The sequence below is a fragment of the Pempheris klunzingeri genome, chromosome 5 (genome assembly GCF_042242105.1).
Source record: "Pempheris klunzingeri isolate RE-2024b chromosome 5, fPemKlu1.hap1, whole genome shotgun sequence".
NCBI lineage: Eukaryota > Metazoa > Chordata > Actinopteri > Acropomatiformes > Pempheridae > Pempheris > Pempheris klunzingeri.
In genome coordinates, this window is record NC_092016.1 from 551,440 (window position 1) to 563,951 (window position 12,512).

The window sequence follows — 12,512 nt, forward strand, 5'->3', positions numbered from 1 at the left end:
ATGGAACATAAAATAATGACAGGACATGATAATTAGTGAGGGGGGGTGTTCATTTATCTTTACTGAAATATAAATAACTAAAAACTTCAGCTGTTCATCTTCATCTTCATTCATGAACACTGTGGATTCATTAGGTGTGAATCTTTACAATAATGTTTTAATAGTAGTTTGTAGTGTTATGAAGGAAGAATAATAAATGTTCCTGCTTTCACTCTTTAAAAAACAGCCATTTTATGTCATCTGTCATCTTTTTATTTTATTCCTTTATAATGTTTTGTTTTGTTGTCTTTTTTCTTGTTTTTAGTTGTTTTCTGTTCATTAGTCATTTGTTTGAAATAAGCTGTATACATAAACATTGATTAAAAAACGCCTCAGCCTACTTTAAAACACGTGAACGCACCGTGTCGTTTTTGCGTTTTACATGGAGACCACGAATGCAGCATGTGAACATTTCCCCGCCTCTGATTGGTCCGTTGACCGCTGTTTTGGTCACATGACACCAAAGATGGCGGCCAGCGATGGGAGCAAAGACGGTAAGTTGGTGAATTATAACGCTGCGGTGGTTTAACGGGGCCGTGCTGCTCTCGGAGCGGATTCTTCAGGCTGTGGATGAACCTCAGAGTCTGTCAGGCGGGAAAATGTTGAGCTCTTCACTCTGTAACGAAGCTAAACAGCTAGCAGCTAGCCGGCTGAGCTAACGGGCTAAGCAGCAGTGTGTTATCTGGAGAGGTTACCTGCCGTCCAGGTAACCACAGCACCTCCTGATCAATGGTAGAAAACCTGAGTAAGAACTTTTAGTTTTAAATAAAGAAGGAAACTGTCTGTGTCTGACAGCTGCAAATACTCAGAGCATTAAAGAAGAAGACAGAAAATGTCTTTACTGGACGTAAACAGGTAAACAGGTTAGTTAGAATCTGAACTAAACCTTTAAGTTTTCACATTACAGGAAAGATTAGTGATGAAACGACGGGCAGCTTTGATATCTGGAGTCTGAATCTTACAGACAAAACAACAGACTTCCAAATGCATTTCTAGCTAAAATGAGAACACACCTGTTCTCCATCTGGTACCTGTGGACCGGTTCCTCAGTGTTGGTTAACCTGTACCGGCCCCCCAGGTCAGGACAGCATCCTGGAGCCGCTGTGTTTCCCAGAGCAGCCAGCCGGTGCCCCCGGTCTGCAGGGGCCCAGCACGGAGCTGCTGGTGTGCCTGTTCTGTCCAGAGTCCGCCCCCCCGCAGCACAAAGACCTCCTCCTCAAACACCTGCTGCTGGAGCACAAGATGGTCGTCGCAGACGTCAAACTGATCGCAGACCTGCCGAAGTAAGAACAGAATCAGCATCAGCATCAGAATCAGAATAACTTCAGCACAAACACACATGAACAGAGTTCAGTTTTAATATTGAAGGGTTTAATGTGGTGCTGGTCTCTGCCAACATGATGAACTGATCCTGTTTCTCAAAGTAACGACTAAATATGACAGAGTATTCAAACATATATCCACAGATGGTGTCTGAATCATTACTCATCATGGATCAGATCAGTGTTTCCTTCTCTCTCTGTCAGTGTGCTGTTTATTACAATTCTCGATATCAGATGGCAGCCAAAGAACTGAAGAGTGTGTAAAGTCTTCCATTATGTTTAAGATGAGAGCTGCTGAGGTTTTTCTCATGACCCCCCCGTCCTTCTTCAGGTACATGTTGTACTGGAGGGGCCGATTTATGGAGCAGCCGGTCACAGATTTCTGCAGCGTGATCAAGACAAACTCCACCGGCCCAGTGGGTGAGTAGAGTTACTGAGGGCTGCAGCGCACATGAGTGAAATGTGATAATTACACACTGAAATCAAAACAAATTAAAATCAAAATGTTTTTGTGTTGCTGTCCTCAAAGCCACCAGACTCCATTCACAAAAACAGTCATTTTATCTCACAGAACACAGGAGCTGCTGGTCTGCTGCTGCTCCGATCGACTAGCTTGTTTGTGTCATAAAGGGTTAGTTTGGATCCAACACAACATTCTGTCTTATTATCTACACACTATCGAGTCACACACGATAACACAAATAAACTAACTGGTGGAGGCAGCAGCAGACCAGCAGCTCGTGTTCTGGGAGCTAAAATTAGTGTTTTTATCAATGGAGTCTGGTGAAGAGAGCGATAATGACTGTACTGTGGACGTCATCGGGCTCGAAGCGCCCTCGTCTTCCTGTAACCACTTGTTGTTCTTTCAGAGAAGCAGGAGGACTACTTCCTGCTGTGTGACGTCCTTCCAGAGGACCGGATCCTCCGAGAGAGGCTCCAACAGCAGCGACTGGTGAGGATCCCAAATCCAATGTCAGACCTTTCCTACAGGATCAAACACTAAAACTAATCTGGGCAGATTTTTATGATTCTCAAAGCTCTTTTTGCTTTTGGACGATCCGATCCGGTCACAGTTGAGCCGTTTGTTCGGTCGGTCCGTCCGTCTGTCTGCTTTTACACGTGTTCATCATCCCAGGAGGAGCTGTTCTTCTTCTGTGGTGTTTGTCTGATCGTGTTGGTCCTCCACAGGAGGAGGTGCTGGAGCAGCAGCAGAAGGAGAGGGACGACAGCAGCTTCCATCGTCTCTGCATGTTCTGCAACGAAGACTTCAGCGGAAACAGGTCCTGCACATGTGATGTGATCAGATTCATGTCCCTCACATTAGAGCTCCGTCAGCTGCTCTGAAACGTTTACATCAGGAAGAAGAATGTTAAATCTGTGAGAACTGAGTGCTGCTGCTGCTGTGGTGTCGGCCATGTTGACAGGATCACACTCAGGATCAAAGAAAAGATGACTTTTAATTTTCCTCACTAGCAACAGTCAACAGTCGGATGTGACTCTAAAGAGTTTTCTGTGTCCACTGGAGCAAACAGGTGGTTTCAATAACAGATTCACTTAGAAACCAAAAGCAGCAGCGTCCAAACCCAAAGGTTCCCTCAGAGGAACCTTTAAACACTCCTCTCTGTCTGCAGGTCGTCTCTGCTCAACCACATGGCCCGAGAACATTCCTTCAGCATCGGGCTGCCGGACAACATCGTCTACTGCAACCAGTTTCTGGACACTCTGCAGAGCAAACTGGACAAGTAAGACCTGGTTCTGATAACAGGATCACAACACAAGACCTCCCAACTCCTGCTTCGTTCTCTTAAAGTCTCTTAAAGCTTCTGTGTGAAACCACTCGCATGGATTCATCTCTTTTATCACCAGTGTGTGAGCCGATTGTTACACACAAGACGGTGGAAAACTGGGTCCAACATCAGCAGGCGTTCAGTCCGGTCAGTTTGTCAGCTGGCTAGTTCATCAAATGACTTCAGCAGCTAACTGTGACATAAGCTAAGCTAAGGTTAGCCAGCTAGCTGTGACTGGTGTCTTAGCTTTGTGACGTTAGCTGATAAAGTAATGTGAGATGTGGTCGATAACCAGGACGGTTGCTCATGGTTACGGAGGACTGCAGTTCACTGAACAGCCACCAGAGGCACTAATGAGGATCTGACCGTTACACACAGAACCTTTAAGAGAAGTTCAGGAACAATCAGTTTAAACCCACAAATGTTCCACAGCACAACTGAATATTAAATAGTTAAAAGTTAAATGTTGTGAAATGAAGTGATTTCTTTGTTTGTTCTAAATACAAATAACTGTTCTGTGTCTGCTGTCAGTCTGCAGTGTTTGTACTGTGAGAAAACCTTCAGAGACAAAACCACGCTGAAGGACCACATGAGGAAGAAAGCTCACCGCCGCATCAACGCCAACAACCGCGAATACGACCGATTCTACGTCATCAACTACCTGGTAAAACCCTGTCGGGACATCGTCAGGCCACTTAAATCTGTTCGTAGAGACCTGATATGATTATTACGTCGTAGTGGCTCTTTGATAACACAGGAGATCAGTTTAAATGAAATCATTTGTTAACTTCTGTATCTTAGTTTTCTTTGATCATCAGTTTTCAGCGGCAGGTTGGTTATGTTTAGGAAACGACGATGATTTGGGTTCAAATAGTCAAATACACTAAATATCTTCCCAGCGTCTGACTTTAAGGTCCCATGAGACGTTGTCCTCTTTCTCTCCTGCTCCGTCTTTCACTAAACTCACAGTGTTTAGATTTGGTTCCCTTCATGATGTCATAAGGTCGTCTGTCCTGACGACAGAACACAGAAGTGCTGAAGGCAGGAGGAGTTGTTGTAGACAGTCTGGACAGACTGCAGGAGAACCTTAAACGATGTAGACCTGTTCCAGCAGGACGTCCAGACACCTTTAAGAACCGTCCTCTCTGCCTGCAGGAGCTGGGGAAGACCTGGGAGGAGGTGCAGAGCGAGGACGACCGCGAGCTGGTCGACGACGAGGACGAGTAAGTATTTCCCTCGGGAGTGTCGCCGGGTCGCGTCTGGGTCAGGGAAGCCCCGCCTGTCGTTGTCATGGTTATGAACCGTCATCGGTGTGACCGTGAGGTTCATACAGCCCACGTGTTTGTGGGACGTCCACATTTGGGGCGTGGAGTCGTTCTGGCACGACCGGCCCGGTTAAATAGGCTGATCAGCATCAGCATCAATAAACATTCAGTCAGACAGAGCCAACAAGAATCACCTCAGGTATCCAGCTGGAACCTCAACGGGCCAAAACGTCCAGGTTTCACAGACTGTCTGTGAACGCCTCACTGGTTCAGTTCCATTTAGCTCCTGTGAGAGTAGATCTGACCCTGACCTTCTCTCCGGCACGTGGCCCGGCTGTCTGACGTCTCTGTGTCGTCCTCAGTGATTGGTCGGACTGGCGGGCTCATCCCGTCTCCGCGGTGTGTCTGTTCTGTGATCACCGGTCGGAGACGATGGACCAGATCTACACACACATGAAGGTACGGCAGCACACGGCCACACTGAGGGGACGACGACGTGTGATGGACTTCACTCATAATATGGTTTGATTGTTCCTCCTGTTTTCAGGACGCTCACGGCTTTGATCTCCACAAGCTGAGGACTGAACTCAGTAAGTCAAATATTAGCAAACAAACTCTAAACTCCAGCTGCATCTTCTTTAAACTCACCTCAACCTCTGCTCAGATCTCAGGTTCTACCAGCAGGTCAAACTGGTGAACTTCATCCGGCGGCAGATCCACCAGAGCCGCTGCTACGGCTGCCAGGAGAAGTTCGACTGCAGAGACGCCGTCCTCCGTCACATCGTGGCCGCAGGTCACATGATGAAGCTGCCGGACGCGTCGACCTGGAACCAACCGCAGTAAGTTCACCTGGACCGTCGGACTCAGTGTTCCCCCAGAGTCACACCTGAACACACTCCTCCCTCAGAGACACACCTGAACACACTCCTCCCCCAGAGTCACACCTGAACACACTCCTCCCTCAGAGTCACACCTGAACACACTCCTCCCTCAGAGTCACACCTGAACACACTCCTCCCTCAGAGACACACCTGAACACACTCCTCCCTCAGAGACACACCTGAACACACTCCTCCCTCAGAGACACACCTGAACACACTCCTCCCTCAGAGACACACCTGAACACACTCCTCCCTCAGAGACACACCTGAACACACTCCTCCCTCAGAGACACACCTGAACACACTCCTCCCTCAGAGTCACACCTGAACACACTCCTCCCTCAGAGACCTGAACACACTCCTCCCTCAGAGTCACACCTGAACACACTCCTCCCTCAGAGACACACCTGAACACACTCCTCCCCCAGAGTCACACCTGAACACACTCCTCCCCCAGAGACACACCTGAACACACTCCTCCCTCAGAGACACACCTGAACACACTCCTCCCTCAGAGACACACCTGAACACACTCCTCCCCCAGAGTCACACCTGAACACACTCCTCCCTCAGAGACACACCTGAACACACTCCTCCCTCAGAGACCTGAACACACTCCTCCCTCAGAGACCTGAACACACTCCTCCCCCAGAGTCACACCTGAACACACTCCTCCCTCAGAGACACACCTGAACACACTCCTCCCTCAGAGACCTGAACACACTCCTCCCTCAGAGACCTGAACACACTCCTCCCTCAGAGACACACCTGAACACACTCCTCCCTCAGAGACACACCTGAACACACTCCTCCCTCAGAGACCTGAACACACTCCTCCCTCAGAGACCTGAACACACTCCTCCCTCAGAGTCACACCTGAACACACTCCTCCCTCAGAGACCTGAACACACTCCTCCCTCAGAGACCTGAACACACTCCTCCCTCAGAGACCTGAACACACTCCTCCCTCAGAGTCACACCTGAACACACTCCTCCCTCAGAGTCACACCTGAACACACTCCTCCCTCAGTCACACCTGAACACACTCCTCCCTCAGAGACACACCTGAACACACTCCTCCCTCAGAGACACACCTGAACACACTCCTCCCTCAGAGACCTGAACACACTCCTCCCTCAGAGACACACCTGAACACACTCCTCCCTCAGAGACCTGAACACACTCCTCCCTCAGAGACACACCTGAACACACTCCTCCCTCAGAGACACACCTGAACACACTCCTCCCTCAGAGACACACCTGAACACACTCCTCCCTCAGAGACACACCTGAACACACTCCTCCCTCAGAGACACACCTGAACACACTCCTCCCTCAGAGTCACACCTGAACACACTCCTCCCTCAGAGACCTGAACACACTCCTCCCTCAGAGACACACCTGAACACACTCCTCCCTCAGAGACACACCTGTTACACAGTACCAAACCAAAGGGCTTAAAGGTTGGTAAGTGACTGACCTGGATCTGTCCTCAGGTATTACTTCCCCACGTATGAGAACGACGCCCTCCTGTGCACGCTGTCCGACAGCGACGAGGACGAAAGCGACCAGACGAATCACGGCGAGGACGTCCCGGTTATCGCAGAGGACATCTCCAACCTCAGAGCGCTCAGACAGACCAGCGTCCTCAACCAGCTGCTGAAGAAGCGAGGATCCTGCAGCTAAGATGGTTGGACGCTTCCTCTGTGGACCAGAGCTGTGCAGGACTGAGAGGAACTGACCCGGCAGAGGGGTTTCCACTGCAGCTGTCAGCACACATGGAGCTTTGAGGGTCCAGGGTCCTCTGTGTCCACATCCTGGTGTCTGAGTGACTGGTAGGTAGTAAAAGTGTTGGAACTGGTCCAGTAGATCACAGTAGGTCCACTAAAAGAGCTTGTTTGATCCACTGACAGGCTCAGAGTGTTATTCTAAGTGTGTGACAGCATCATGGAAAGGATCCCTACAGAGAGAGACCTGGAAGATCCTTTTGGTTTAACCACAAACAGCACACACACCAGACTACATTCACTAAAACAGGGATTTTAGAGAACAGGACACAGGAGCTGCTGCTCTGCTGCTGCCTCCATCAGTCAGTGTGTTTGTGTTATCGTCTGACTTTGGTGTTTTAAAGGGTCAGTTTGGATCCAACACAATGTTTGTTTAACACACAACAACACAAACACACTAACAGATGGAGACAGCAGCAGAGCAGCAGCTCCTGTGTCCTGTGAGCTAAAATCCCTGTTTTTGTCAATGGAGTCTGGTGTGTTTGAAGACAGTGGTATAACCGGACCAATTCCAACACTTCTGGTACCTACCAGTGATCCAGACACCAGAATATGTACAAACAAAACAGAATTCTCCTTTAACATTTTAGCATTTCAAACATCCTCTGGCACACAGATCATTTCAATAATGGAGCTCCATGAACAGTTCGGCTTTAACTTACTGATAATTTTTATTCAAGCAATAAAAGTAAATTCATACACGTTTGTCTTGAACATTAAGTTTATTACTTAAAGTAAAAAGTTTCCTACTGTGAATTCAGAGAATATGATGAGTAGTGGATGAAAGCTGCAGCACTAACAAACCCTGACAGACACAGAGGACTGAAGGACAAGAGAAAGTATCTTCCAGCTGTTGTGTCTGACTCCTGATCCAGCGTCAGTTTGCCGTCTCCTCCCCCTACTTGGCGGCCTTGCTGTGTTTAGCCGGGACGATGTTCTGCGATGCTTTTCCGAGTGACACCTGTCGTATGGTCGAACCGAACTGCAGCGTGCTCAGAGTCTCTGTCCCATCCTTCACGTCCGGACTCACGTTCACAAACACGCAGCACTGCAGAGGAACCAGAGACGACTGTGCATGTAAATACTGTGAGACTACAGGCGTCAGGGAGCAAAGCCAGTGTGGAGGACGTCCAGCAGCATTTAAAATGTGTCTGGTTAACTCTAATTACTTTGACAACACACAACAGCATCATGGAAAGGATCCCTACAGAGAGAGACCTGGAAGATCCTTTTGGTTTAACCACAAACAGCACACACACCAGACTACATTCATTAAAACAGGGATTTTACATGGGAGCTGCTTGTCTACTGCTGCCTTGATCAGATGGCTTATTTGTGTTATTGTGTGACTTTGGTGTATTAAAGGGTCAGTTCATCCAGCTCAATATTTGTGTGCCACACAATAACACAGACACACTGACTGATGGAGGCAGCAGCAGAGCAGCAGCTCCTGTGTCCTGTTCTCTAAAATCCCTGTTTTAGTGAATGTAGTCTGGTGTGTGTGCTGTTTGTGGTTAAACCAAAAGGATCTTCCAGGTCTCTCTCTGTAGGGATCCTTTCCATGATGCTGTCACACACTGACGACATGCAGCAGATATTGTGTTGATGTGAGACGGATGTACTGAAGCTCTCGGCCTCCTATAATGAATAAAAAGTCCGACAGCAGCGCTCTGTGTTACCTGTGCGGTGAAGGAAGAGGAGAGCTGGCGTTTACCTTGGCGTCTCCGCTGAGGCAGGGCTGCAGGAGGTGGGTGAGTTTAGAGTTCCTGAACGGGACGTGGAGGGCGTTACACTTCAGAGCCGCGAACACCTGGAGGGAACAGGAAGTCCACCTGTGACCTCAGTTCATTTGTAGGTGGCGGCTGTCACCAAGCTAATGGGGGGGGAACTTTAAACTAGGGTCCCATCTGTACACAACCTGGTGTCTGTTATTCTGAGGGTGTGACAGCATCATGGAAAGGATCCCTACAGAGAGAGACCTGGAAGATCCTTTTGGTTTAACCACAAACAGCACACACACCAGACTACATTCACTAAAACAGGGATTTACTCGCTTTAAATCACAAATCACATCAAATGTCAATGGTGAGGTGATCTACTGGTGATCTACTGGACCAGTTCCAACACTTTTACTACCTACCAGTCACTCAGACACCAGGATGTGGACAGAGAGGATCATGGGTAGAAACAGGGGAGTGTCCCTTTAAGCTAACATTAGCTCCATGAGCTGGTTCCCTGCCTTTGAAAGGGGGTTTTAACTACTGATGCTAAAGCTAGCAGGGCTAACAGACCAGGTGAGGTCAGTGGGACACCCTACCTGCTGAGAAGTCACTTCCTGCTCCATCTCTGCCTCTGATTGGCTGTGACCCTGATATTTTTACCCCATGCCTGAACCTAACCAATCAAAGCTGTGACGTCAGGGGCGTGATTGGTCGCTGTGATTGGAGGATCATGAAGTATTCAGGACCTGACTGGTCCATCCTGAGCGTGGCGTGGCGTGGCGTACCTGTCCCAGTGCCGTCAGCGACTTATTGATGGCCGCCGCCTCCACCAGCCTCTGACCCTCCGCTTCGGTCTTGGAGATCCGTTCTGATCCGGCCAGGTCGCACAAGGTCAGCGTGCCTCGAGACGTCAGCCCGGACACCTCGTCTGAGCCCTCCACCTCCAGCGCCACCACCAGGTGAGACCGGGAACTGCGGAGGGACAACATGTGGTCACGTGATCCCGTTTCATTGGCTCCCGTGTGGCGGCGGCGGAGCAGCACCTCTGCGTGTTCATCTTGGTCGAGGCGATCTTCCTGTTCTTCTCTCCCGTCTCCATCACGCTGAGGATGTCGGCCTCGGTCCGGACCGGGATCTGGCTCAGACCCGGGACGGACACGGACTTCCCCTGGACTCTGATGTCCAGAGCGGTGCCGGAGCTTTTGACCAAAAGGTCGTTCAAAGTGTCGTTGTAGATCTCCAACATCGAAATCTGGAAAAGAACAGAGTTGGTGTGTGTTTGGTCTGAGACCTGTTCTCATGGAAAGAGTCTGAGATCACATGTGTCATGAACTGGTGTAAATGTAAATATTGATTGATTGATTGATTGATTGATTGACTGTGTGCTCTTGGCATCATTGAAAATGAGGACATGCCCTCATTGACTCCTATATTCAAATAAAGGCAGAATGAATGAATGAGGGAAAGAAGAACATGATAACTGATTACAGACCTGTGAGAATGAATGATTTTCAAAATGTTAATTTTTTTGTTGATTTTCTGAAAATTCAGCTAAAAACCCTTAAAATTTGAATGGAAACATAACAAGTGATCATTGAAGATTAAAAACTAAAAGATAAACACTGAGACACATTTTAGATTTTGGGTGTTTTTATGTGCTGTTCAGAGCTCCACATCAAATAATGATGATAATATTAATGATAATGATGATAATGATAATAATGATAATGATGATAATAATGATAATGATAATGATAATAATGATAATGATAATAATGATATTAATGATAATAATGATAATGATAATAATGATAATGATATTAATGATAATGATAATAATGATAATGATAATAATAATGATAATAATGATAATGATAATAATGATAATGATATTAATGATAATAATGATAATGATAATAATAATGATAATGATAATAATGATAATGACCATCTGACCTTCAGAATGAAGGAGTTCTTCTCTTTTTCTGCACAAATGCGAAGGAGCTCTCGAATGGACCTGAAGACACAAACAGACACATGATGGCAGCAAAGTCCAGCAGAGACACAACGACAAGAACCAGGACCAGAACCAGGACCAGAACCAGGACCAGAACCAGGACAAGAGCCAGGACAAGAACCAGGACCAGAACCAGGACAAGAGCCAGGACAAGAGCCAGGACAAGAACCAGGACAAGAACCAGGACAAGAGCCAGGACAAGAACCAGGACAAGAGCCAGGACAAGAGCCAGGACAGCCAGAAAGACAAACAGAGGAGCACAAGATCCCTGTGGATCTCTGATTGATCCCTGTGGACCCCTGAGGATCTCAGTTGATCTCAGTTGATCCCTGTTGATCTCAGTTGATCTCTGTGTTGGTTTGTGACCCCTCTGTGAGCAGAGCGGAGGAAACAGGAGACGCTCTGACAGAAACCGGAGCTCTGGTGTAAACTGAGCGTCTGTTGTCTCGTATTGACGAGCCGTCGTCAGGTGACACCTCCCATAATGAGACCCATTAGTCTCATTTGGCTCCTGACAGCAGGTGATCGCTCAGGTGTGGAGGAAACAGACAGCAGAGCCGGACTAACCTGAAACACTTTAACGGCCCGCAGCAGGGAGCTGGACCTGAGCACAGCTGATCAGTCTGATCAGATCAGTCTGATCTCCTGTCAAAGCAGCCCGCCTGTTACCCTGGTTACCGTTGCTACCCTGGTTACCATGGTTAAACACACGGCTGGTTTTTCTTTTCCTGCATCACTGAAACAAAATCAGCCTTTGACTTCAGTCAGACTTACTGTGGACAGTGAACTCTGAATTAGACCCAGATGACCCCCCCCCCCCCCTGCCCCCCCCCCCCCAGGTAGAGAGATGAAGGTTAGAGGAGCTCAGACCTGATGTTCACTCCAGGGTTCTCCCTGCTGCCCATCATGGTGAACGTCTTCCCTGAGCCCGTCTGTCCGTAGGCCAGGATGCAGACGTTATATCCGTCCACACAGGAAGTGATCAGGGGCAGAGTTCCTGCAAACACCTCCTCCTGCACACGGGAGGAGGAGGAGGAGGAGGAGGAGGGGGAGATGATGATGAGTCTGAGGTGAAGCTTTAACATGAAAAGCTGCTCTAGATCTAGACAGACAGTTTCTCTTTAAATCAAACTTTATTAGACATCATGTGTCGTTTTATCTTCAAAGTTACTTTCAATAAATAGAAAGCTGTCAGAAAACTAGACGACTGCTGAGTGACGACTGCTGCTTTCAACAGTTTGTAGGACGACACCGAACAGAACGACTTACTGACAAACCTCCTCCTCCTGCTCCTCCTCCTCTTCCTCCTCCTCCTCCTCTTCCTCCCCCTCCTCCTCCTCCTCCTCCTCCTCCTCCTCTCCTCCTCCTCTTCCTCCTCCTCCTCCTCCTCCTCTTCCTCCTCCTCCTCCTCCTCCTCTTCCTCCTCCTCCTCCTCTCCTCTCCTCCTCCTCCTCCTCCTCCTCCTCCTCCCAGTCTAAACATCTGAACAACCCCTCAAATGCAAAGAGAGGAACCATAGTTCTATACAATCAAACAGAGGCTGTTTGAACTATCAGCTGTTTTGGTCTGTTGGATCATTTTGTGGGCTCAGAGGGTGGAGGAGGTGGAGCAGGTGGAGGAGGTGGAGCAGGTGGAGCAGGTGGAGGGTCCTTACCTGAGTGCTGCTCTGAGAGAAGACTTTGTCAAACTGGAA

General features: G+C 48.3%; 1 protein-coding gene across 2 annotated transcripts; it reads left to right on the forward strand.

Annotated features, from left to right (window-relative positions):
- Window positions 1–500: 500 nt before the first annotated feature.
- znf277 (zinc finger protein 277) lies at window positions 501–7,991 on the forward strand. Of its 2 annotated transcripts, none has more exons than XM_070830655.1 (12): window positions 501–533; window positions 1,118–1,322; window positions 1,693–1,781; window positions 2,231–2,313; window positions 2,550–2,641; window positions 2,993–3,103; window positions 3,680–3,812; window positions 4,304–4,371; window positions 4,776–4,872; window positions 4,961–5,003; window positions 5,078–5,252; window positions 6,791–7,991. In XM_070830655.1, exons 1-12 carry the CDS (start codon window positions 506–508, stop codon window positions 6,978–6,980), a joined length of 1,314 nt encoding a protein of 437 aa, XP_070686756.1. In that variant the 5' UTR covers window positions 501–505; the 3' UTR covers window positions 6,981–7,991. The 2 variants fall into 2 exon arrangements, with proteins under 2 accessions (XP_070686756.1, XP_070686757.1); XM_070830656.1 differs by lacking the exon at window positions 501–533 and adding an exon at window positions 635–745.
- Window positions 7,992–12,512: the final 4,521 nt, after the last annotated feature.